This window comes from Globicephala melas, chromosome 15, assembly GCF_963455315.2.
Source record: "Globicephala melas chromosome 15, mGloMel1.2, whole genome shotgun sequence".
In the NCBI taxonomy this organism is placed as follows: domain Eukaryota; kingdom Metazoa; phylum Chordata; class Mammalia; order Artiodactyla; family Delphinidae; genus Globicephala; species Globicephala melas.
The window spans coordinates 6,889,778-6,911,291 of record NC_083328.1 but is presented as its reverse complement, the minus strand read 5'-3'; the positions used below and the strand labels follow the sequence as shown (position 1 = coordinate 6,911,291).

At 59.0% G+C, this 21,514-nt stretch overlaps 4 protein-coding genes across 7 annotated transcripts; 2 read left to right on the top strand and 2 right to left on the bottom strand.

Moving 5' to 3' along the window:
- The first annotated feature begins 1,601 nt into the window (after positions 1–1,601).
- LRCH4 (leucine rich repeats and calponin homology domain containing 4) lies at positions 1,602–14,163 on the top strand. 3 transcript variants are annotated; one of them, XM_030845866.3, is made up of 18 exons: positions 1,603–1,906; positions 5,433–5,577; positions 5,726–5,852; positions 6,048–6,153; positions 9,824–9,960; positions 10,080–10,195; positions 10,336–10,435; positions 10,682–10,772; positions 10,869–10,945; positions 11,054–11,115; positions 11,226–11,342; positions 11,454–11,522; positions 11,616–11,719; positions 11,849–11,932; positions 12,155–12,240; positions 12,414–12,551; positions 12,644–12,721; positions 14,030–14,163. In XM_030845866.3, the coding sequence occupies exons 1-18, from the start codon at positions 1,687–1,689 to the stop codon at positions 14,132–14,134; spliced, it is 1,962 nt and encodes a 653-aa protein (XP_030701726.1). In that variant the 5' UTR covers positions 1,603–1,686; the 3' UTR covers positions 14,135–14,163. The 3 variants fall into 3 exon arrangements, with proteins under 3 accessions (XP_060139993.1, XP_030701726.1, XP_030701724.1); XM_030845864.3 differs by lacking the exon at positions 14,030–14,163 and adding an exon at positions 13,030–13,227; XM_060284010.2 differs by lacking the exons at positions 11,849–11,932; positions 14,030–14,163 and adding an exon at positions 13,030–13,227 and having other exon boundaries at positions 1,602–1,906.
- Positions 8,382–9,233, bottom strand: LOC115846766 (dihydrofolate reductase-like). The gene has a single exon (XM_030845875.2). It carries the CDS (start codon positions 9,231–9,233, stop codon positions 8,670–8,672), a length of 564 nt encoding a protein of 187 aa, XP_030701735.1. The 3' UTR covers positions 8,382–8,669.
- A 588-nt stretch (positions 14,164–14,751) lies between the features above and the next one.
- SAP25 (Sin3A associated protein 25) lies at positions 14,752–16,270 on the top strand. The gene is made up of 6 exons (XM_030845871.3): positions 14,752–14,897; positions 15,108–15,208; positions 15,297–15,403; positions 15,499–15,646; positions 15,723–15,820; positions 15,903–16,270. The coding sequence occupies exons 1-6, from the start codon at positions 14,752–14,754 to the stop codon at positions 16,194–16,196; spliced, it is 894 nt and encodes a 297-aa protein (XP_030701731.2). The 3' UTR covers positions 16,197–16,270.
- A 165-nt stretch (positions 16,271–16,435) lies between these two features.
- LOC115846768 (insulin receptor substrate 1-like) lies at positions 16,436–19,184 on the bottom strand. 2 transcript variants are annotated; one of them, XM_060284549.1, is made up of 4 exons: positions 19,098–19,169; positions 18,527–18,962; positions 17,192–18,324; positions 16,436–16,802 (listed from the first exon to the last, which is right to left on the bottom strand). In XM_060284549.1, exons 2-4 carry the CDS (start codon positions 18,924–18,926, stop codon positions 16,740–16,742), a joined length of 1,596 nt encoding a protein of 531 aa, XP_060140532.1. In that variant the 5' UTR covers positions 18,927–18,962; positions 19,098–19,169; the 3' UTR covers positions 16,436–16,739. The 2 variants fall into 2 exon arrangements, with proteins under 2 accessions (XP_060140532.1, XP_060140531.1); XM_060284548.1 differs by having other exon boundaries at positions 18,527–19,184.
- Positions 19,185–21,514: the final 2,330 nt, after the last annotated feature.

Genomic DNA, 21,514 nt, shown 5'->3' with positions numbered 1-21,514 from the left:
GGGTGGGGTGGGGGGGTGGGGGGTGGGGAGAGGGATGACATGGGTGAGAAACAGCAGGAGCTGGGGCTGTGTCTGTCCACATAGGGGCAGAGGATCTACACCAATCCATCCAAGGGGTAGCTGGCTCTCCCATGAACTGAGGAATCCAGGCCTGGACAACCAGCCCTCAGCTGCATAGTATTACAGACTCATTTGTTTTCCGTGTTAGCTAAAAGACGGTCAACCATCCAATCAAACTCCCTTATTCAGAGGGACTAGTAAACAGCTCGTTTGGGACACGTAGGATGGAATTTTCATAATTCGATAAACGTTTCGGAATGTCAACGTGTGAGATGTGACTTATGGGAAAGAACCTTCAGCTATTTGTGGCTTGGCAACTATTAACCAATGAAGCGGATTATATTAGGTCCTATGCCACCTAACAGGATGCTAAGATCTCTCAGCAGACGGAGCGAGTATCTGCAGCTTCCTCTTGTAACTGGGTCCCGTTGATCCACTCCATTTCACCTCGGGAGGCAAAGAAGAGGGTACGAACAGTAAAAGTCCACCGCAAAAGCTGCTGCAGGGGGAAGCCTGGCTTCTAGTGTGAGCTGTCAGTAACCTGCTGTTTGCTCTGGACAGCTCATCGACTTCCCTCCGCCTCAGTTTCCTCATTTGTAAAACGGAGGACTTCTTCTAGGTGGGGTGGTCCCTCCTAGACTAACCCCCCAGGTCTGATCATCACAATTCCTGCCCAGGCGCGCTCCTTTGGGCAGGGGTGTAGGCCGGGCGGTATTTTCGAGGCTTTCCCGGTCTCCCTTAACCTTCCCTCGAGGCGTTGAAGCTGGGCCTTTCCAGCCCCTGGGAAGCCACAGGTCCGCCCGGACTCCGGAGATTGTCGCGGGGCCTCGGTCTCCGCAGCCAGGATGACATCCAAGGTCCCTTCGGCTGCAACGACCCCCTGTACACTAGCCTCAGGCATCACCTTGCCTCCCGCTCCCCCCATCCCTACGGTCACCCTGGCGCCCGCAAAGCTGGCTCGCTCCCTAACACGTCTAGCTCGCACACACTACTGCAATCCCTGCACTGCTTCCAGCCAGCCCAGCGTGCCGCACTCACATTCTTTACCTCTACCTCAAAGTTCTAGTTCACCCATCTCCTCCTGAGCGAAGGGACACACTTCTCGCCCATGCTATTGGTAGGTAGAGCAGTCCCTCAGAGAAGAGGCCGGGCCAGGTTCCCTCTGGAGGGTCTAATTGGCCTTCTTTACAGTCACTCGGCTGTATCTAGCTTGCGATTGGTTTTCGTTGGAAGAGGACAAGGGTTTGCGTTTCTCGGCCTCTATCCCTTCTAGTGGAGGGCCGACGTCCCCGCCTCCTGATTGGACCTGATTGGCTCCATCTCCACTCCTAAGATTTGTGATTGGATGCGGCTGCGCGGGGCGGGCCGGCCTGGAGAGTAGGCCGTTGGCGAGCACTCTATTCTAGTCCCCCTCCCTTCTCTCGCCTCTCTTCAGCGCCGGAGTCTCCACCCCGCCGGCGGGTTCTGATTAGCCACGTCCGACGCGTCTCGGGATCCCGATTGGTCCGTCGGGTCCCTGAGCCCGCTTCCTCCCCCTGGAAGCGACTACGGCGGCTCCGAGGAGGGGGAGGGGCAAGGAGGGACAGCCGGTCCCGTCAGTCAGGCAGCGGGAGCCGCCGGGAGCGGATGGCGGCGGCGGTAGCGGCCTCTCTCGCAGCCGGGGGTGAGGAGGCGGCGGCCACGACCTCCGTTCCAGGGTCTCCGGGTCTGCCCGGGAGCCGCAGTGCAGAGCGGGCTCTAGAGGAGGCCGTGGCCACCGGGACCCTGAACCTGTCTAACCGGCGTTTGAAGCACTTCCCCCGGGGCGCGGCCCGCAGCTACGACCTGTCAGACATCACCCAGGCTGGTGAGTGCACCCGGCTCCGAGCCCGGCCGGGACCCTCATTTGCATAGCCCGGCCCCTCGCTTGTTTCTTCCCGGGCCCGGGAGTCTGGCCCGCCCCATCACCTGGCCGTCGGAGTTCTAGATTCTGCTGATTTGCATAAGTCTGCCACCACCCCCTCCCCACCTTAAGAACTACTAGACAATGAGCGCTTTTCTGGTTTGCACGGAACGGTCAAGAATCTCTGGCCGAGCGTCGTGAGCGCCCGCCTACCCCGCCCCGCTTCTCTTTATTTGCATATCTGCGCACCTGTAGAATGGTCCTGCCCCTCACCTGCTTGGCTCATTTGCGTGATCTCTTCAACCTCAGTTCTGATCGTTCCATAAAGCAGCCCTCACGAGCCCCCCCCATGACTCCTTTCTCTTTCTCCACTTAGTCTCCAACTCTTTCCCCTGTTCCACCAAAGATAAGAGCAGCCCCAGGCCCCCGCTTCCATGCGTTTGCCCCTGACAGCCCCAAGTTTCTGTTTCCTTTGCTTGTAGTCCCGCCCCCTAAGGCCGCTGACTCTCTCCATTCTTCCCCCAGCCAGCCTGTGGGAAAAAAGCAAATCTCCCACCTCCCCCAACTCTTTTCTCCGCGAGCTCTTCCTCCTATTATCCCTGACTCCTTTATCTGCGACTCCTCCTCCTTCTTGCGTGTGTGAGGTCACTGTGGAGCCTGTGATCTCACAGAGACCCTAGAATTCCCATTTCAGTTTCTGCTTTCCCCACGGGGGAGGGACTTGAGGCAGCTGCTGAAAGGAGGGAAATCTTATCTCCCAGCTAGGAGTGCTGGGAAGCTAGAGACGGCCCAACTGTCCTTCCTAGTCCCCCACCCATAGGATCCCTCCACCCTGGTGTCTGTTGATGGTAGGGTGCAGGGACTCCACTGTGACGAGTGAGTCAGGCTCAGCTGCTCAGGAGGCAAACTCTGACCTTGGGCTGGCAGCTGGGGGGTGGGGATTGGAAGAGGGGTGGAGGACTGCATTCCCAAAGCCCCACCCCAGCCGAGCCCAGGGTGGGACTTGGGGCTGGATGAGAGTGTCCCCCTGATGCCACTGCCCTGGGACTGCACTGCCCCCCTAGCAGGTGCCTGCTCGCCTGCAAACACCCTAGTGGGCGCCGACGCACACTCTTTCCTCGACTGTTCTGGAGAGAACCAGTTGAAACCACTCCCGTTGTCTTGGGTTGCTAGGTAAACTCACTCGCCCACTCTTCGGCGAGTGAGTTCAGGGCAGCCTGAGTTCAGGGCAGCCGAGAGCCACTGCTGTCCCTCTCAGTCTCCCCGAGCCGCCTAACCCCCCAGCTCCAGACTGACCTCAGCAGCTGTGTGACACTTGCCGTCTGTTCCCTTTCCCCTCCCCCTTGCTTGTTTTTTGACAGAGACCAAATGTTATACTTTACTTCCTTAGGGCTCTGTCTGTGTGAGTGGACTCCTGGGGAAAACTCCCAAGACCTCCCGGGCCCCCTCCCAGCTCCCACCCCCTCTCCGCCTCCTCCCCCAGCATTCCGGCTCAGGGTGCAGCCCGTTCTCCAGGGCAAGCGGGACAATCCCAACTTCCTGAGAACCTCTCTCTACCCTGCTCTCCACACAGGAATCCTCAGTCCTTTCAGGGCCCAGGTTCTAGGCCAGGTGGGTCTCTCTCGTCCAGAACTCTCTCCTCCGGCCCCTCTCCCCAAGCAGGGTGCCTGTAGCTTGGGGTGGAAAGAGGAAGTGACAGGAACCCAGTCTGTTGCCCATACCCTGCTCTCCACACTTCCTTGCCCTTCAACCCTGATGGACTAAAAACTTCAGCTCTGCTGACTGAATCTTGTGGAACCTCTCCTCCTGCTTCCGCAGCTCTTTCTGAACCAGCGTTTCCCTTGCACGTGTGCTGTGTGGAAGGTCCCTGCTGTCCCTTGGACTCGGTCCCCGGGCCCTGATAGTAGGATGAATCCTGAGGTGGGGGGAAGGGCTGCTCTCACAAAAGAGAAGTGCAGCTCATTCTCTCGCAGACCGCATCCTGTGCCTCCTGTGCACCGCTCCTCCAGCCCCGCTCCCTTCCGCTCACTCGCTCTGAGCTTTTGCCCCCGCTCCCTGGCCCGCCCCATCACAGCTTGCCCTCCACCCCCCTCATCCACATGCGCGTGCAGCACACACATTTGTGGATGCAGAGGAAGCGGGCAGGTGGAGGGGGAGGGCGGGAGGACTGCATCGCACCCTCCAACCCTCTCTGGAACTGTCTTCTCCTGTGACAGGTCTTTTTTCTGTGCACACCAGGGCTGGGAGCAGAGAGGGTTCTTGGGGCGTCAGGCTGTCGTCCGCCCTGGTAAACACAGGGCCCAGAGACAGAACCTGACAGGTTATTTCTACCTCATTTCCTGTCACAAGACTCATTTCCTTGGGGGATATACCCCCGCTTCCCCTCCCCTCGGCTTTTGCTTGCCCCTCCGTGGAGAGGGCCCTCTAAGAAGCTCACCCAAGCTCTGTTCCCTGGGACTTCCCCAGCAGGCCCTGGGCCCCTCCCAATACAGGCTGGGCAGAGGGAGCAGAGACCCGGGCTTGTAGCAGTCTAAGCAGTGAGAGCCTTCAGACTGGCAGGAACCCCGTACTGGACGCCTTGCACTGGTCTAGCAAGCCGCTGGTTGAGATAAAAGGATGCTAGTAGACTCTCCCGTCCTTTCCGCCCTGTCCACTCCTCGCCCGTGCCCAAGACTCGAGGCAAAGGAGCTGGTCTGAAGTCCGGGTCAGCAAGAGAGGAAGTAGAAGCAGGCCGTTGAGACTGTAAGAGGGCAGGAAGGAGGCCAGCTCTGAGGAAGGTGTGCCTGGGACTCCACCTGCCACCTCCAGCTTGGTCCATTTGCCTTTCTCTCCAGGTCCTTGGGAATCTGTGACTTCATAGTCCCTTGGACCTGGCTTGCTGATCCCAGGGGCTGGTGAAAAACCGGTGGCCAGTGTCAGGTCTCCAGAGCCAGGCTATGATAACCCTTGGTGGCCAGTGTCAGGTCTCCAGAGCCAGGCTATAATAACCCTTGGTGGAAAATAGGTAGAGGTTGGGAGACAGGGCGCCTAGGAGGGGTGAGCTTTCTCGGTCGTGTCCCCCAGGGGTTGTTCATATTCTTACCTTGAACCTCCCAGCCCATCACCTTGCTAGTTCCTTTGGAGCACCAACCTTCTCCTGTGACCTTTGCCTTCCACCTCTCCAGGCATCACAGAACAACAGAAACCACAAGAGTTATAGAATCCAGCCACCCTTACAGGATAGCCCTGCATTTGTGCGTTTGAAGATGGTGTTCATGGCTCGCCCCCTTCCCCCAAGTCTAGGCTTCTCCAGCCCAGAGACCCCAAGGCCTTTGCCTTCCCTTTGCCGCTCTGGCTACGCTTGGAATGGGCTCCAGGTTACGGAAGGCTTTCTTCTTGCTCCAGAGGGTCCAGGTTTATAGGTCTGATTCCTTGGCTCTGGGGAAGTTCAAGGTCTTCCTGTCCAGGGCTGGGTCTTTGCAAGCTCTCCGCTGACACTTGCTTCCCCTAGACCTGTCCCGGAACCGGTTCCCCGAGGTGCCAGAGGCAGCGTGCCAGCTGGTGTCCCTGGAGGGTCTGAGCCTCTACCACAATTGTCTGAGATGCCTGAACCCAGCCTTGGGGAATCTCACAGCTCTCACCTACCTCAACCTCAGGTAGGGAGGCAGGGCCACTGCAGGGTAGGGGGTGGTCCTTCTCGGCCCCAAGTACCAGTGAACAGCACCCTGAGTGACCCTCCCGGTGACCCTGAAAGGACAGCGCCATGCCTGGAGGGTGAGCCCACTGCCCTCCTCCCTCCCACAGCCGAAACCAGCTGTCATCGCTGCCGCCCTACATCTGCCAGCTGCCCCTGCGAGTACTCATTGTCAGCAACAACAAACTGGGGGCCCTACCTCCCGACATCAGCGCCCTGGGAAGCCTGCGGCAGCTCGTGAGGATGGGGAGCAGGGTGACAAGAGGGACTGATGAGCCAGGCACTAGGGACCTCTGGGGGGCGGGGGAGGGCAGGAAAAGGAGGGATGCACCCTAGGGGAAAAGCCGAGACTAAAGCAGGTGGCCAGGTCCAGGAGGTGGTTTCTGATGCTCGGGGTCTGTGGCTCCTTCCCTACTTCCTTCCTCCTCCTAGGATGTGAGCAGCAATGAGTTGCCATCTCTCCCAGCGGAGCTGTGTGGCCTCCCTTCCCTGCGGGATCTCAATGTTCGGAGGAACCAGCTCAGCGCCCTGCCTGATGGTGAGGAAAAGGAAGCACTGGAGGGGTGTGAGGATGTGTGTGTGTCTGTGTGTGTGTCTGTGTCTGTGTATCTACCTTGGAGGAGTCACAGACAAGGAATCTTCAAGGAAAAATAATGCCTTAGTTGCCTAGGGTTTTGCAATGCATGAGACATGCTGTAAATTATTTTCTTTGCTCTTGACCAGCAGCCCTCTGAGGCTGGCAAAGCATGGGTTATTAGCCGTGCTTGACAAATCTGGGGAAGGGTACAGGAAGGGGAGTGGTGAGTGCATTGGCACCCTGTAGAATTTCACAGTCAAGAGGAGCCCTCAAGGTCACCCAGTGTTACCATTTAGCGCCCACGAAGCTCTCAAAACCTGAGTCAGGTGAGGTCCTGTGCTGCCTCCCCAGAGATTCTGAACCAGTGAGCTGGAGCTCAGGCAACCCCATTTTAATGGGCTAATTGTGATGCACCCGACACTTGATAGCCTTTGCTCCAAAGCAGGCACACCTTCCTTTATTCAGCCAACATTGTTGTGTGTGTGTGTTTCCTGTGTTTTAGGTGGGGAACAGGTAGATGTGAGTGATGTCACTCAGATCTGGGGCCAACTCTTAAGATTTAGTGGCTTAATGGGGAGAGACAAGCAGAGGGAAGCGCTAGAACAGGAAACTTAGCGCCGTAGGGGCTAGAGGGAGCCGTGTGGCTCTGCTCAGGGACCCGGGGAAGCCCTCAGTCAGCCCAGAGGTGCAGCAGGAGCTGACCTTTGAAGGAGAGTTCTCCATCCTTCTGCAACCCAGGCAGAAACAACCCTGTGTGTAAAGCACGGAGGTCCAGCACAGACGTGGTTAGAAAGGCAAGCCAGGGCTAGGTGGGAAGGCTGGGGCCATGCTACCCATGGTTTTGAAGAACAAGAGAGGGGAGTCAGGTGGCCATCCATTTTCTCTAGGCTCCCCCCCACTCCTTCTTTCCTTCTAAGACAGTAGGGGTACAAATAAGCATTTGATCAGGGCTCTCTCTGGGCCATAAAAGAGACCCCAGCAAAATGCCCTGGGGGCCCAGAGGAAGGAGCAATAAATTCCAACCTAGTGTTTAGAAAGATTTCATAGAAGAAATGACCCTTAAGCTGAACCTTGAAAGATGCATGGACAGAAAAATGGGGTTCTCCTACCTGAGCAGACAGCATGTGGAGAGGCCCAGAACAAAGGGGGTGGAGGGTTGTCTGATGTGGTGTGAGGGTGGGCAGCGAGGTGCGAGACATGGGCGGAGCCAGATCATGAACTCCTTAACCAGGGAGGGGTGCTTGACCAGAGAGCAGTGATTTTTTCTTTTCTTTTCTTTTTTTTTTTTTGCTTTTTCCCCACACATGAACATTTATTAAACATTTTGAGTATTATACACAGTTTCCTTCTTTTACTTAGCAATTTTTGGCATTTTCCTGTCAGTACTTCATTGTTTTTAACTGCTGTAGATGTTACATTTTATAGACATATTGGTTAGTTATTTCTTATTAATCAACATTTGGGCTGTTTCCAAGTTTGAAAAAAAAAAGTTGCAACAAATACTCTTGGGTCCATTTCTTTGTTCAGGATTAATTTCTAGAAGTGGAAGTTCTGGGTCCAAACCCAGAATATTTTGAATTTTAATTGATGTTGCTAACTTACACTCTAAAAAGCTTGTACCAATTTATAAGGCAGAAAATGCTTTTTTTTTTTTTTTTGGATACATAATCTGAATCTTTGCTAACGTGTTGGGTAAAACATGTTTTAATTTTCATTTTTTAATTCTGTGAAGTTTAGTTTCTAACTTGCTAATTTTGGTTTCTAGCAATATTCATTCTCAATTTATTACCTCTTTGAATTTTTAATTTTAGCCATTATGCTTGATATTAGATTATTCTTTTTTGTAAAGAGCAGCCAATTCTTGTTCTGTCATTGTAACATCCCATGCAATGTTACTGAAGATCAGAAACAAAGTTTTTTAAGGTCTCAGACCTTCTCCTTTAACCACCAAAAAGGTAGTCTTGTACCTGCCTCTTTACTATCCCTGTGGAATATCCTGGATTTTTCAACTTATTGATTCCTGGTCTGAGTGAAGAGAATTTTTTTCAGAAGTGTGATATAAAGTAATTCACAGTCCCTCTTTTGATCTGATTCTAATAACTGAATGCTAGCTCTTCTGTTTATAATCCATTTCTGACCTTGCACCCATCTGCCTAGCTCCTAGCTCTATGGGCTCTGCTTTCAGCTCATGCTGCCAGGGCGCTCTCCCACTTCGGGCTGTCTTGGTAGACGTTCTGCCCTAGGCAGGTGCTGCTCACCTATTCTTGACTCTTGGTGGACATTCAGGAAGTTACAGCAAGAAATGTTTCACAGATGGTATCTGATACAGTCTAGTTAAGATTAATGGGGAATAAAAGTACTTTGCTTAGAAATAATTATCCACAGATCTAAAGTCAACAAAAGTCTCTACAACAAAAAATACATAATTTTTTCGGGGGAAGGAGGAGGCTTGAAATAGATCAGAAAACACTTTCACGTTAATTGTTCTTTTCATATACTTCAAATTTGTACTTAATGCCTTTCTCCTCCTGGACATCAGAAGGAACACCTGGATATTCTGAGATAAGTTTATATTTTTCCAAATCAATTTCTGGAAAAAATGTGTCACTTTCAAATTCCTGCATGGTCCTTGTCACAAATACTCTAAGATGGCCTGGCTTGTTCATGGCTTCCTTATAAACAGAACTGCCTCCCACTATCCGGACCATGTCCACTTTATTTGTTAATTCTGGTCGCTCAGTAAGTTTTAAGGCATCATCCAGACTTCTGGCAAGAAAATGAGCTCCCTGTGGAGGTTCCGTGAGTTCTCTACTGAGAACTATATTAATTCTGTCCTTTAAAGGTCGATTCTTCTCTGGAATGGAGAACCAGGTTTTCCTACCCATAATCACCGAATTCTGTTTCCCTTCTACTGAAGAGGTTGTGGTCATTCTTTGGAAATACTTGTATTCGTTCCTGAGCGAGGGCCAGGGCAGGTCCCCGTTCTTGCTGATGCCCATGTTCTGGGACACAGTGATGATGCAGTTTAGCGGACGAACCATGATAGCGGCAGAAAACACTTCCGAGCTAGCATGTCACACTGACACGGGGATTACCTGCCAGCTTGGCGCGAAATTTTTCAGAGCAGTGATTTTTATTCTTATTCTGTGTCTCAGGGCACCACTAATCCAGCTGTGCCTTTCTGAGAAGTGGAGAAGGGTACCCTCTCCTGCGGGTGGGCCAGGGCTTGGCTAGTGGAGCGCTGTACGGTCGCAGCAGCCCCCTCTCCCCGTGCCTTTGTGCACGGTGCAGCCCGCTAACCCGCAGCAGCCCCGCCTGCAGATCCTGGAAGGCTTTTGAGCAACGCGGTGGCACAGCTTGGTTTGGGCCCTGTGACGGACACTTGAGAAGGAGGAAGTGGTGGTGGGGTGGGAGGACAAGGCGAGGGAAGCACGTGGGGTGGGCAGCAGCTGAAGTTGGTCTGAGCGGGAAGAGGAGCAGGGAGGTGGGTCCTGGGGAGTGCCCTCAGCCAACCAGGGCGGAGGCGCGGCGGCCCCAGGGGTGACCCACTAGCCAGAGCAGGGGGCAGAGGAAGTGAGCACAAGGCCCCGCGCCGGGGCATGCTTCTAACTCTTCCCTCACCCACCGCCAGAGCTGGGAGACCTTCCTCTTGTCCGCCTGGATTTCTCCTGTAACCGTGTCTCCCGCATCCCGGTCTCCTTCTGCCGCCTTAGGCACCTGCAGGTCATTTTGCTGGACAGCAACCCCCTGCAAAGCCCGCCTGCACAGGTGAGGACGGGCCTGAGAATGGGCAGGAGTTGGGGGCATAGGTCCCTTTGGTAGCCAAGCAGGATCTGGGAGGCCCCCCTCTCTTCCCCTAACTACCCCCCATGCGCCTCCACATCTAGATCTGCCTGAAGGGGAAACTTCACATCTTCAAGTATTTGTCAACAGAGGCTGGGCGGCGCGGGGGGTCTGCACTGGGGGACCTGGCCCCTTCCCGCCCCCCGAGTTTCAGCCCCTGGTAAGTTTCAAGTGGGAAGGAAGGAAGCCCCTGGATACTTAAACCCCTTCCTAGCACCAGGGACCCCATGGTTTCTGGAGGGCGGATGACGGGGTTGCTGCCCAGAATGGAGCTGACCAGCTCTCCCTGGCTGGCCCCAGCCCCGCTGAGGACTTGTTTCCGGGACGTCGGTATGACGGAGGGCTGGACTCAGGCTTCCACAGCGTTGACAGTGGCAGCAAGAGGTGGTCTGGAAATGAGGTAAGGGCCTCCTTTCCAAGGATCATGGGGGATCTCAGCCCCAGGGGAGAACCTCTGAGCCGGGACCCTTCGCCTACTACCTCTGAAGCTCAGAGTGACTGGTGATGGCTGGAGTCCTCTTCCTTCGCTCGCCCAAGTGTCTCGCGGGGAAGGGCTGGCTCAGCAGCAGAGCCTGGGGCCCTGAACCCCATGGGCCCCGGGACTCCAGAGAGGCTGTCTCCTATCTCTGCATTTCTGCATTTACAGTCAACTGATGAATTTTCCGAGTTGTCGTTCCGGATCTCAGAGCTGGCCCGGGAGCCTCGGGGACCCAGGGAGCGGCGGGAGGATGGCTCTGGTGTGTAGTGGGGTCACGGGCTAGGGGCCGGGGGGCGGGGCATGGACGAGGGCCTAACGCCCGCATTGGCTCGCTGATGCGCACTGCTCTCTCTAGCTGACGGAGACCCTGAGCAGGTTGACTTCATCGACAGCCACGTCCCTGGGGAGGACGAAGAGCGAGGTGCTGGCGAGGTGAGGGGAGCCCGCGTCCGCCTGTCCATCCACCATGAGAGAGCTGGAGGAGGGGAGCCAGTGCAGGCTCGGGCAACCCCCTCAGCCCCTCTGCTGTTCTTTCTTCAGGAGCAGCGGCCACCAGAATCGAGCCCTGTGGCAGGGGATGGGGAGAGGGCACCAAGCAGCAGGTACCCGGAGCCACCTGAGGCGGCGCCTCCTCCCTTTACTTACTTCATCGCCCGCCCCCCTGTCCTCTCCTCCGGCCCGCTCCACCTCTCATCCTGCCTCTGCCCCGCAGGCGGGAGGAGCCGGCAGGGGAGGAGAGGCGGCGCCCAGACACCTTGCAGCTGTGGCAGGAGCGCGAGCGGCGGCAGCAGCAGCAGAGTGGAGTGTGGGGTTCCCCAAGGAAGGACAGGTGTGGGCGTGGGAGCAGCTGCCCTGGCGGTGAGGCCTCCTGAGCTTCCCTGCCTCTCGGGGTTGGCGGAGCCCCGCCTGGCACTGCTGACCCCACACCTTCATTTTCTAGTTTTCCGAAGCTGGGGGTCAGGGCTTCTGGCGGGGGTGCTGCCGCCTCGTCCGCTCAGGCCACCTACAAGTATGTGTCCTCCTGGACCCCGCCTCTCTCGGTCCTCGCCTTACACGCCCTTCCCCTGAGCATCTCCTCGATTCCCCTTCTGTCTCTCCTCAGCGGCAAGCCCAAGTCCAATGCCACCCAGCTGGGAGCTTCGGGGGGGCAGGGTGCTCCCACCCCCGCCTCCACCTCCCAGGAGCCCCTTCCTACAGCGGGACCAGGTGGGACGGCGGCGCTGGGAGGAGGGTGCGGGCCTGTGTAGGTGGGGGGGCGGGTTGAGACCTGGTGGCCTGAGGGAGGAGTAGGACACTGAGGGGATGCTTCTCCTGCCCCCTGGCTCCGGCCTCCAGCAACCGCACCTGCTCCCCGGCCACTCAGCTCCATTCAGAGACCAAACAGCTTCCTCTTCCGTTCTTCCTCTCAGAGCAGCTCAGGTGGGTCTTCCCTCCTCCCCAGTACTAACCCGGTGCTAATCCAGCACTAACCCCGGCGCTGGGGCCGTCCCTTCTGGCCTGGGAGTTCTCTGGTCAGTTGTCCCATTGTGTTGAAAATCCCACAAGCGCAGAGGCAGGTGATGTGGGTGCCAGACCCTGCGACCGGGCTGCAAAGTCGATGGTGCGTAGTGGAGGCGGCCCCACACCCTCCTCTCTCTCCAGGCCCTTCCTCACCGGACTCTGTCTTGAGACCTCGGCGATCCCCCCAGCTTTTGGACGAAAAGGAGGTGATGGCTCAGCTGCGCCAGGTATGAGAGGTGGGGTCTGCGTGGGTGGAGCCTGGGCTCCGCGTGGTGCCTGGAGGTTCCCGGCTTCCCTCAGCAGCCTTTTTGCCTACCCTGGTACCTCCCCTGAGACGGAAGGGGCAGGAGGGCGTTCCCTGCTGACCCTGACCTCTCCCCCTCCTTCCCCTGCCTCCCAGGTGCTTGAGTCCCAGCTGCAGCGGCCCCTACCCGAGGACCTGGCAGAGGCTCTAGCCAATGGGGTCATCCTCTGTCAGCTGGCCAACCAGCTGCGGCCCCGCTCCGTGCCCTTCATTCACGTGCCCTCACCTGCTGTGGTCAGTTGGGGCCCAGGCAGGAAGTAGGGGTTGGGACGGGGCCTCCTGGGGCCTCCCCCTTACTCTCTTTTTCCTTTCTTACCCACCCCCAGCCAAAACTCAGTGCCCTCAAGTCTCGGAAGAATGTGGAGAGTTTCTTAGAAGCTTGTCGAAAAATGGGGGTGCCTGAGGTATGGGGGTGTGTTCTCAGGGGCCCAGGGCTGGTCTCTCCTATAAAGGGTGCAGTGTCCTGGGCTCAGCGGGGCACCCTGCATGGATGGCAGGGTTCCATTCACGGGGGTGTCTGCTTCTCAACAGGAAGCACATCCGCCAGCCCCTGTCCCGCATGTCTCCCCTGCATGCCTCCCTTCCTTGCACTCTGCATGTCGGCGTGGCTCTGGCCCTGGCACGTGAGGGCAGGGGGTGGGAAGGATTGTCCTGCTGCTGCTGCTGCTGACGTCCTTTGTCCTTGTCCATCTGTCCTACTCTCCCTTCCCAGGCTGACCTGTGCTCGCCCTCGGATCTCCTCCAGGGCACTGCCCAGGGGCTGTGGACCACCCTGGAGGCTGTGAAGCGGGCGGGGGGCAGGTCCCCCCCGCCCCTCTGGCCCCCCTCTGGTCTGGGAGGCTTCGTCCTCTTCTACGTGGTCCTCATGCTGCTGCTCTGTGTCGTCTACACTCGGCTCCTGGGTTCCTAGGACCTGACGTCACCCCTCCCCCTACCCCCTTGCCCTACTTCTATTTATAAGACTCCTGTGCAAACCCCCTTCCCCGCCGGTGGTGCCTTCAGCCCCTACCAAAGACACTAGTGAACCCCCCTCCCCTCATAAACACTGACCTCAGAGGCCCCACTCTGGTGCCCCCAGACCCTGGGTCCCCAGCCTCTGGCCACCCTCCTGTAGCCCCTCCCTTCTCAGTGCTGATGGTGCCTTTTAAGTCCTCTCCCTGCCCTGCCCTCTGCTTCCCTAGAGGGTGGGTCTTAACCTTCCTTCTTGCACCATCCCCCCCCCCCAGCTGCTATAGGGGGCTAAATTATCTATATTTTGTAGAGAGAACTCTATATTTGTAGGGGATGCAGGGGCCCAGGCTGGGTCTCTGTCTCTTGTATAAATTGTACAGACCGTGTGTGTGTGTGTGCGTGCGTGCGTGCGTGCGTGTGTGTGTGTGTTTGCGTGCGTCTGCTCCTGCTGTGCCGGGGGCCCATCCCTGGCCATGTCTCCTGGGCTCTATGTGCCAGCTTGCCTACTCCAGCATTTCCCTCTGGAAATGGCAGGTCTGTCCTTCCCTCTGAGCCTTGGCCCCCTGTGTCATCTCCCTTCTGTTATCCTCTGGCAGCTTCCTTGCATCTCATTTGTCCCCAAGCCATGTCCAGGGTGCCCTTGACCCTTGCCTGCTACATTCTGTCAGCTTCCTTTGCCCAGGCTCCTTTAGGGTGTCTCCCACCCTACAGCTGAGAGGAGGAGGTGACAAGGAGAACTTAACCTGGGCCCCTCCCTGTAGGAGTCCCTGTGCCAGCCCCACCACATCCTGGAAGAGGAGGGGGCCCCGGGAAGGGGCCTCCCCTACATCGCTGCTGTCATCCATGCACTGCTGGAACGGCCTTAGGGGTTGAGGTCGGGGTGCAGGGGCCCGACCCGGCGGGAACCCCAGGAACAGAGAAGACAGCCACACCTGGGCTCTGCTCTCTAGCGAGGACTGGTGAGGGCGGCCTCGGGCCTGGCCCTGTGCCTCGGGCACCTGTCTGCCCGGGAGCTTGGAAGCAGGCTGGCCCAGCAAGGCGCGAGGCCGCCTCTGGGCGTGGTCGAGGGTATGGGATGGAAGACTGGGGGCTGGGTGTCGTGTCACGTGCAATAAACGGAAGCCGGAAGCCCTCTAGGTTGCCCCTTAGCTGTGTGTGTGTGTGTGTCTGCGAACGAGCGGTGTGTGCTGGGGACGGTGTAGCTTCCACGTGCGGGCGCCGCAGTTCCCTCTGGCCGTTTTCACCCTTCCGTGCGGCCCCGCTGTCCGCGCCGCCAGGAGGCGCTCGCGGGCTCCCGGCGGGACCGTGCGCCACGTGGCCCGGAAACGCGCTGGACGCCTGCGCCGCGAAGCCTTGAGAGGTGGGCCGCAAGCTGGGCGCGCAGGGCAGCGCGGGCCGCTGAGGGAGGCTGCGCCCGAGTGGGAGCCGGGAGGTGCCAGGCGGGCGGCGCGGGGCCCTGACCTGCTCTCCGCGTGGACGCGGCATGTTGCCCTGGACCCCCCGGCGGTGGGGCGCGGGTGAGGAGCAGGCGCCCGAGGAACAAGGCCCCTCGGCGGGCAGCGACCCCGGCCAGGCCTGGGACTCTGGAGAGGAAGCCCTGCGGGAGCCAAGAACAACCCCACAGGACAGGTGAGGGGCTCTGCCAGCGGCACTTGGGCGAAACCCGACGGGGGCCCACAGTGTGAGAATATCTCAGTTGTTCCTAGTAGCGAAGAAAGGGTATGATCAGCTTCCCCGCACCGGGGACCCTTGGCCCGGCCTTGGAAGTATTCAGACTTGGAGCAGGGAGGTGATTGCGGGAGGCTGTGACCGAAGCATCTCAGTACCGCCCCTTCCCAGTCCTCAGCCCTGGTCCCGAAGGCCTTCCTGGACCCAGAAAGAGCAGCAGCTGCCTCGGCCGCCCCCAGGCCTGGCTGCCGAGCGGTCACCGGGAACCCCAGGTAGGTACAGGGTCCTGCCATCTTTACCCCCAAGACCTTTTTACCGACTCCTGAGCCGATTTTAATCTCTTCAAGTCCTCCCCCCCAGTTCCCCTCCCCCCCCAGATGACCTGGGAGGTGGCCCCGTCAAGGATGACCCTGCTGGCGCCACAGGACCCCAGCTGTGAAGCTAAACCGGGACCTCAGCTGGTGTGGGTGAGTTGGGGGTACCTGTGGCACCAGCCTCGGGTGGGGCAGGGATGCCTTGGGAGGGGGCTGAAGCTCCAGGAATCTTTCCCATCCCTCCACAGGGGCTCAGCTGTGAGTCAGGCACCTCCTTCTCAGGCCGGACCTTGCGCCATCCCTCATTCTGCCCTCTGTACGAGGCAGCCTCAGGCAGAGGCCTCAGGCCCAGTCTAGCAGGACGTCAGAGTGGAGAGCAGGTGCCCAGGGATGCAGGTATGGCCCTTGGTCCCCTCAGGCTCCGCGGAGAACCAGTGCAGCGCTTGCCACCCTAGCAGCTTCTCCTCCCCAGGGTTCCCGGTGATGTGCCGTGAAGATGTCTTTCTTTCTGACCATGTGCTGCCCTGTGGGCAGCGTGTTCCCCTGTACCGGTCTCAGGCCCGTCAGCAGGTGAGCGCTCTTCCTGCCCTGGCCTCACCCCAGCCTTCACGCAGGGCTCGGGGGGAGACACTTGCCTCTCCTTTCTCCTCAGGTGATGGGCTCTCTGAAGCTGCTGCTCCCACCCCCAGTCATGTCCCCCAGGGTCCTCCCCGCTCCATCCTCTGGCTGCTCCACCGCCTGGCTCAGTGGGCCTGAGCTGATCGCCCTCACTGGCCTCCTGCAGATGAGCCAGGGGGAGCCAAGACCCAGCTCCCGGGGGGCTCCCATGCCCCCTGCTGGCCCCCCAGACCCTGCCTCTGACCACCCAGGTGCCAGTGGTGGCCAGAGCTGTTCTCACTGCATGGACCCATCTCTCCCACGGGCCCCAGACAGCCAAGGTCCATAGCCCCTCTGGGGGAGAGTGGGCCCCTTACTTCCCCAGGCAGGTTCTGTTGACAATAAACAGCGTTGGTTTGCAAACTGGCTCCTTGTGGCAGATAGCAGAGTGGGGCGAGGAGGCAGGGATGGGGTCTCTTCTTCCACCACGGCTTTGGTTGCTCTCCCCTCAGATTCTTGTTACTCATTCCCCCTACAGTCGGGCAGGGGAATCCATGGACCTAAGACTTTTCCAGGCTCACCCAGCAGGGAAACTTTAATGGGGGTGGGGTGCACAGTATAGATCCCTAGACTAGATTAAGTATATTAGAAGCAAGGACTCCATCAGTTCTGCCAGGCCCGGGAGAAGGAGAATTGTGTGAGCACGTAGCTGGCGTTGGGAGAGGCAAAGTAGGGGGTAGGGGGTGTCATCACTTCGGGAGGGCACTAGTGTAAGATACCTGTTGCTCTCATCCTTCTTGCTCTGGGGTCCCAGGAGTTCAGCCGACACCAGGCAAGCACAGCAGGTGTGTGTGTGGGGGGGAGGGGTAGATCTCTGTCTTCGTGGTCGTCATCATTGGAGGCAGGGTGTGGGGCCAAGGCTGACTTGAGACTCTGGAGCGATACTGCAGGAACTCTGTGGGGAAACAGAGGGTCAGGGCTTTGGCTGAGAAGGTCCAGAAATTTGTAGGGGTTTTGTTTTAAGGGGGGAAGAGTTCTAGAATTTTCTCCCTTAAAAGAATCCAACTTCTTGGGGAACCTCTTCCCGAAGACTTCACAGGTGCCACAGTTGGAAGGGGCAGAGCCCTTAGGCAGCCCGTCCTAAGGGGCAGCTCAGCGCTTCTGCTGGTCACACGTCCTAGGGGACATCTGGGCTGTAGAGCCTCTCCATCGGGCAGAAGGGGATTATGGGGTTCAGCGGGGTGGGCAGGAAGGCATTCTTAACTTTGCCCTTTTTTTCTTCCTCCACTCCCGTCTGTCTCTCCATCCATCAGCTATACCCAGGGGCCACGGGGGTCTCCTCACCGGGGCCTCCCCGAGGTTCTGGAACTCGATGTGTGCGTAGCTGTGTGGGCGGTTCCTGGCCCCGGGGGCGTCGCCTTGCACCTCCAGGGGAGGGACCAGGTCCAGGTCTACATAGTTGAGGCCACCGTCAGGGGGCTCGGGGATGTCAGTGCCCATTCCTATGTAGTCGGCGGCCGCGTACTCAATGCACACGTACTCCCCTGCTAACTCTGACGGCGGCTGCAAGCAGCGCTGAGCCCCTGCGGATCCCCAGTCGTCTCCCACGCCTAGATGAGGGCCTTGGAGCCCGGGTCCAGGCTCCCCGGCCCCAGGCCTGTAGGAAAGAGGCAAGAAGCTCGAGGAAAAGGACCGTGGTGCACAGAGGCTCATGGACACATATTCAGTGACCCCTCCATCCTGGAGCAGCTGGTGGGAAGTGGCTTTGGCTGAGGCAGGAAGGCCCGGGGTTGCCATCACCACGTAGCCACTGGCTTGGCCGCCCCCCATGGGTTCGTAGTCACTCCTGGCTCCCTTGGTTATGTAGACCCCGCCCAGCTCCAACCCCTCCGGGTGTGAGGCTGCTGCCCCCGGCCTGGCCAGGGTCTTGAGGGTTGCTTGCTCGCTTCTCTCACTCAGGCGCCCCGGACGGTACAGGCTGCTTGATTGGGCCGCAGAGGCTGGGGTCTCATAAGATTGAGGGACAGAGGGTGTGGAGGCGCTCGTCGGGGGCTTTCTTGGCAGTGGCTCAGCCCTGCCGCCGGCACCACTGTCCCCGATTCGTTTCATGGCGGCCAGGACAGTCTCGTGAATGCTTTGGGCCACGACGGCGTCGGGCGCCTGTAGCCACAGCTCCCCGGGACCCGTGGGTGCCGAGCGGCCAAGCTCCAGGAAGAAAAAAGCGTCGGCATGGCCACAGCGGCGCACGCTGAGCAGGGACAAGCGCAGGGCCGGCGGCGGAGATGGCCGGGAGGCCCTGGAGCTTCTGCCCCCGGGCTTCCGCAGCAGGCTCAGTACCCCAGAACCCAGGCACAGGCAGTAGTCGCCGCTGCCCAGGCCTCGTGCCCGCCCCAGCCCCTTGGGCCGCAGCGTCACGGGCCAGACGTCCTGAAACGGAGCGAGGATCCAGGCCCCTGGGTCCTCGTGGGAGTCGGGACCTGGAGAGACAATGGTCTGGTGACAGGGGCTCCCGGGCCGGCAGGCTGGATTCACTGTGGCCCGGGAACTGAAAACGTGTAAACCCTTCACGTTTGGTCTTGATTTCGGAGAGCGGGGGAAGGGACAGACTACGGATAAACCAAATCCACGATCATCCACCTCCCCCGCACTCCCCCCCCCCCGCCGGGGCTCGGGCCTCACCGGCGGCGGCGGCGGCGGCGCGCGCCTGGAGCAGGGCGCTGTACCACGCCTGCTGCTCCGCCTCGCTGGCCGCCGCCACGCCCAGGCTGCGGTCGCGCGTGTACAGGACGATCAGGTGTCGCTGACGCGCGTCCACGCGCTTACTGATGGTGCACGCGCCCTCCAGGCTCACGCTGAACTTAGGCGGCGCTCGGCCGGCGCGGAACTTCTTCTCGCTCTCGTAACACTCGAGGCGCTGCGGGTAGGCGCGGAGCACAAAGAAGCGGCGGCGCTGGGACTTCTGCTTCCGCAGGTGGCCGCAGAGCCGCACGTCAGCCGGGCAAGCCCAGGGCCGCGGCGGACCCAGGGCCACGTCGGCCGACTCGAACTCCGGGGTCGTCGTGGGGCCTCCGGGCTTCATCCCGGACCCAAAGCAGTAAAGTGTCCGGAGCAGGGGCTGGAACGGCAGAGGTGGGGTAGACGTAGCGGCCCCTGGAGAGGGGGGCGGCATCCTGACAGGCGACCACCCGTCTTGATGCCCAGCGTCTTTCCCCCCACTCCCGACTTGAAGTTTGGGGCAGGGGGTCCGCACCGTGTGCCCCAGTGGCTGCCCGGTGGCCTGAGACACCCGAGGCTCCGACAGACTCTGAGGCTTGACCCCTGCGCCTCTCGTCGCCTCCTCTCCTGTCCTCTCCCCTCCCTCCCAGCGCGGATCGCGCCGAAGTCCCCACCCCTGCGAGGTTAACCCTTGCGCGCCCCGGAGCTGGACGCCGGGCGGTGGGAGTGGAGTGTGAGTGGGGAAATCCAGGAGAGGCGGCCTCCGCCTCACCCCACCCCGTGTCCTGGGACTGGGCTTTTGCAGGGGCGGGGGTGGGGTGGCGTCTCTACTGGTCTGAGCTGCCGGCCGGCCGAGAAAGCGGTGAGGTGAGGTGAGTGTGCGTGGAGCCACGTCTGTGGTGACCGCGCTGGTGGCGTCTGCAGTCCTGGAGGTGAGCGGGCCACTGAGCCGGGCCACCCTTACAGTGGCACCCCCTTCCGGCCTCTGCCACTCCCCACTGAGAATGGTGTCTCCTCTTCCCACCCAGGAGTGGCTCTGTTCTCTGCCTTCCCAAGTAATCCCAGGAGCCAGGGCTACGGAGCACTGGCCTATGCTGATCTTGGAGGAGCTGGAGGTTCAGTTTCTCTGCGGGGTTGGGGCCATAGGAGGTGTCTTGGGGTAAGTTAACTTCTGGATCGGTCCCTGTGCACAGACCATACCCACCAGGGTTCCAGTCAAGTGGCACTGAAGGAGAGCCAGTAGAGGAAGAGACCATCTCTCAGGGGCACTGCCCTCTTGCTGCACCATTGCCCTCAGCCCCTTCTCACCACCTCTGTTCAAAAATAACGCTGCCCAGGCCAGCTGAAGGCTCTGATCACATAAGTGCAGACTCTCTGCACTGGCGGAGGTACCCTTTGCCCCTTGCATCCCGGGAGGCTTGAAATGGGGTTGGGATTCAGACATTTTTACACCCCACTTCTGATCCTTCCAAGGACCACTGACTCACGTTGGGGGCGATGGCGCCGGTCAGTGCGCACTCTGTGAGACAAACCGGTAGTTGACACATGGGTGGGGGCCTTAGAGGACCTTATGATTTCACTGTCATGGTAAGTAGGACACCTACAGTGGGGGAGCTGAGGGTTTGGGAGAGGGCAGCTGTGGCCCCTATTAAAGATGGTATTTGGGGAGGAGTGCCTTCAGGTGAGTTAGGAGCTGTACCAGGAGTACTGAAGCAAGGCCACCTGGTTCTTTTTCTCCAGCTAGTCCAAGGGCCAGGAAAGCCTGAGTAGGAAGGGCTGGGCTTCCCACCCCGGCTCCTCCACTCCCCAGGCGTGGGAGGAAGGGGTTGGTCTATGAGCTGGAATACTGGAGAAGCCAACAGTGCGTGCGGTGTGCAGGAAGGCTCAGATTCTTGAACGCCCTTTAAGGGTCATGCTGAAAGTGTGATGCAGGGCACCACCTGGTATCATGAGGATGGGCATCTGGCCAGCAGGCAGCAGCGCCCAGGTTCTGCTCCAGGTGCCCCCCCCCACCCAGGTCAGCCAAAGCCTCTCCAAGGTGCCAGAGAGGTGGCGGCAGCTCAGGTGGTGCACGTGGGCCAGCGGCAGCCTCCACCGTTGATGGGTGTTGGCCAGGGAGAGGCAGGTATGTGAGAGATCCTGAAGTGGACACCAGAAGTATATTCAAGGTCATAGCCTCCAGTGTGGCCTCAACATATGCGCCATGGAGAAGTGGCAGGGACACAAAAGACATCTGCAGGCCTTTCCCCTTCCTAGTTTTGGTGCTGCCTTGAGGAGCAGGGCACCCATGGGGGCCACGTACCTGCTGCGCTCCTGCCTGGAGCCTTACTCCCCAGGTTTGATTTGAAGCTACGCACAGGAGGGTCTCTTCACATCTGCTCCTTCCTGCTTCCCACCAACCAGTCCACCTTGGAGCACCCCAGTCCTTGTGAAATCACAGCCGCTGTCACAGAGACCAGCTCCAGACAGCCTTGTGTCATTGAACCCCTAAGTGCTGGGTAAAGATAAAGCAGGAAGCAGCAGGGATTGGACAAGCAAACGTGGTCGGGTGGGTTGGTAATCAATGCCAGGTGATTTAGCCTGCTGGGTACCAGGAAAAGCCTGGAGCCTAACGACTGACTTAATCAGTTGCCCTGGCAACAACATTGCCCTTGGCTCTACCCAGACAAGATTGATTTGAGCCTGTTGCCCTGGTAACTCGTGTTGCTCCCCCGGGACAGGAAGTAACAGAACTTCAGCTCCATTGGGTGAGAACACCTCCCCCAACCTGAGGAGGTCCACCTGTGCATCCCGCTGCCAGGTGCAGGGCAGCAGTGGGATGGGCTCTCCACATTCTAAGTGCCTATGGAAGACTCTTGTTACCAAAGGGGAGCCCCCAGGAAGGAAGCTGGGGCACTAGGGCCAGGCTCTTCCCGTGTGCCCCTCTCTCCTCCCTCCAGGTTCTCACTCCTC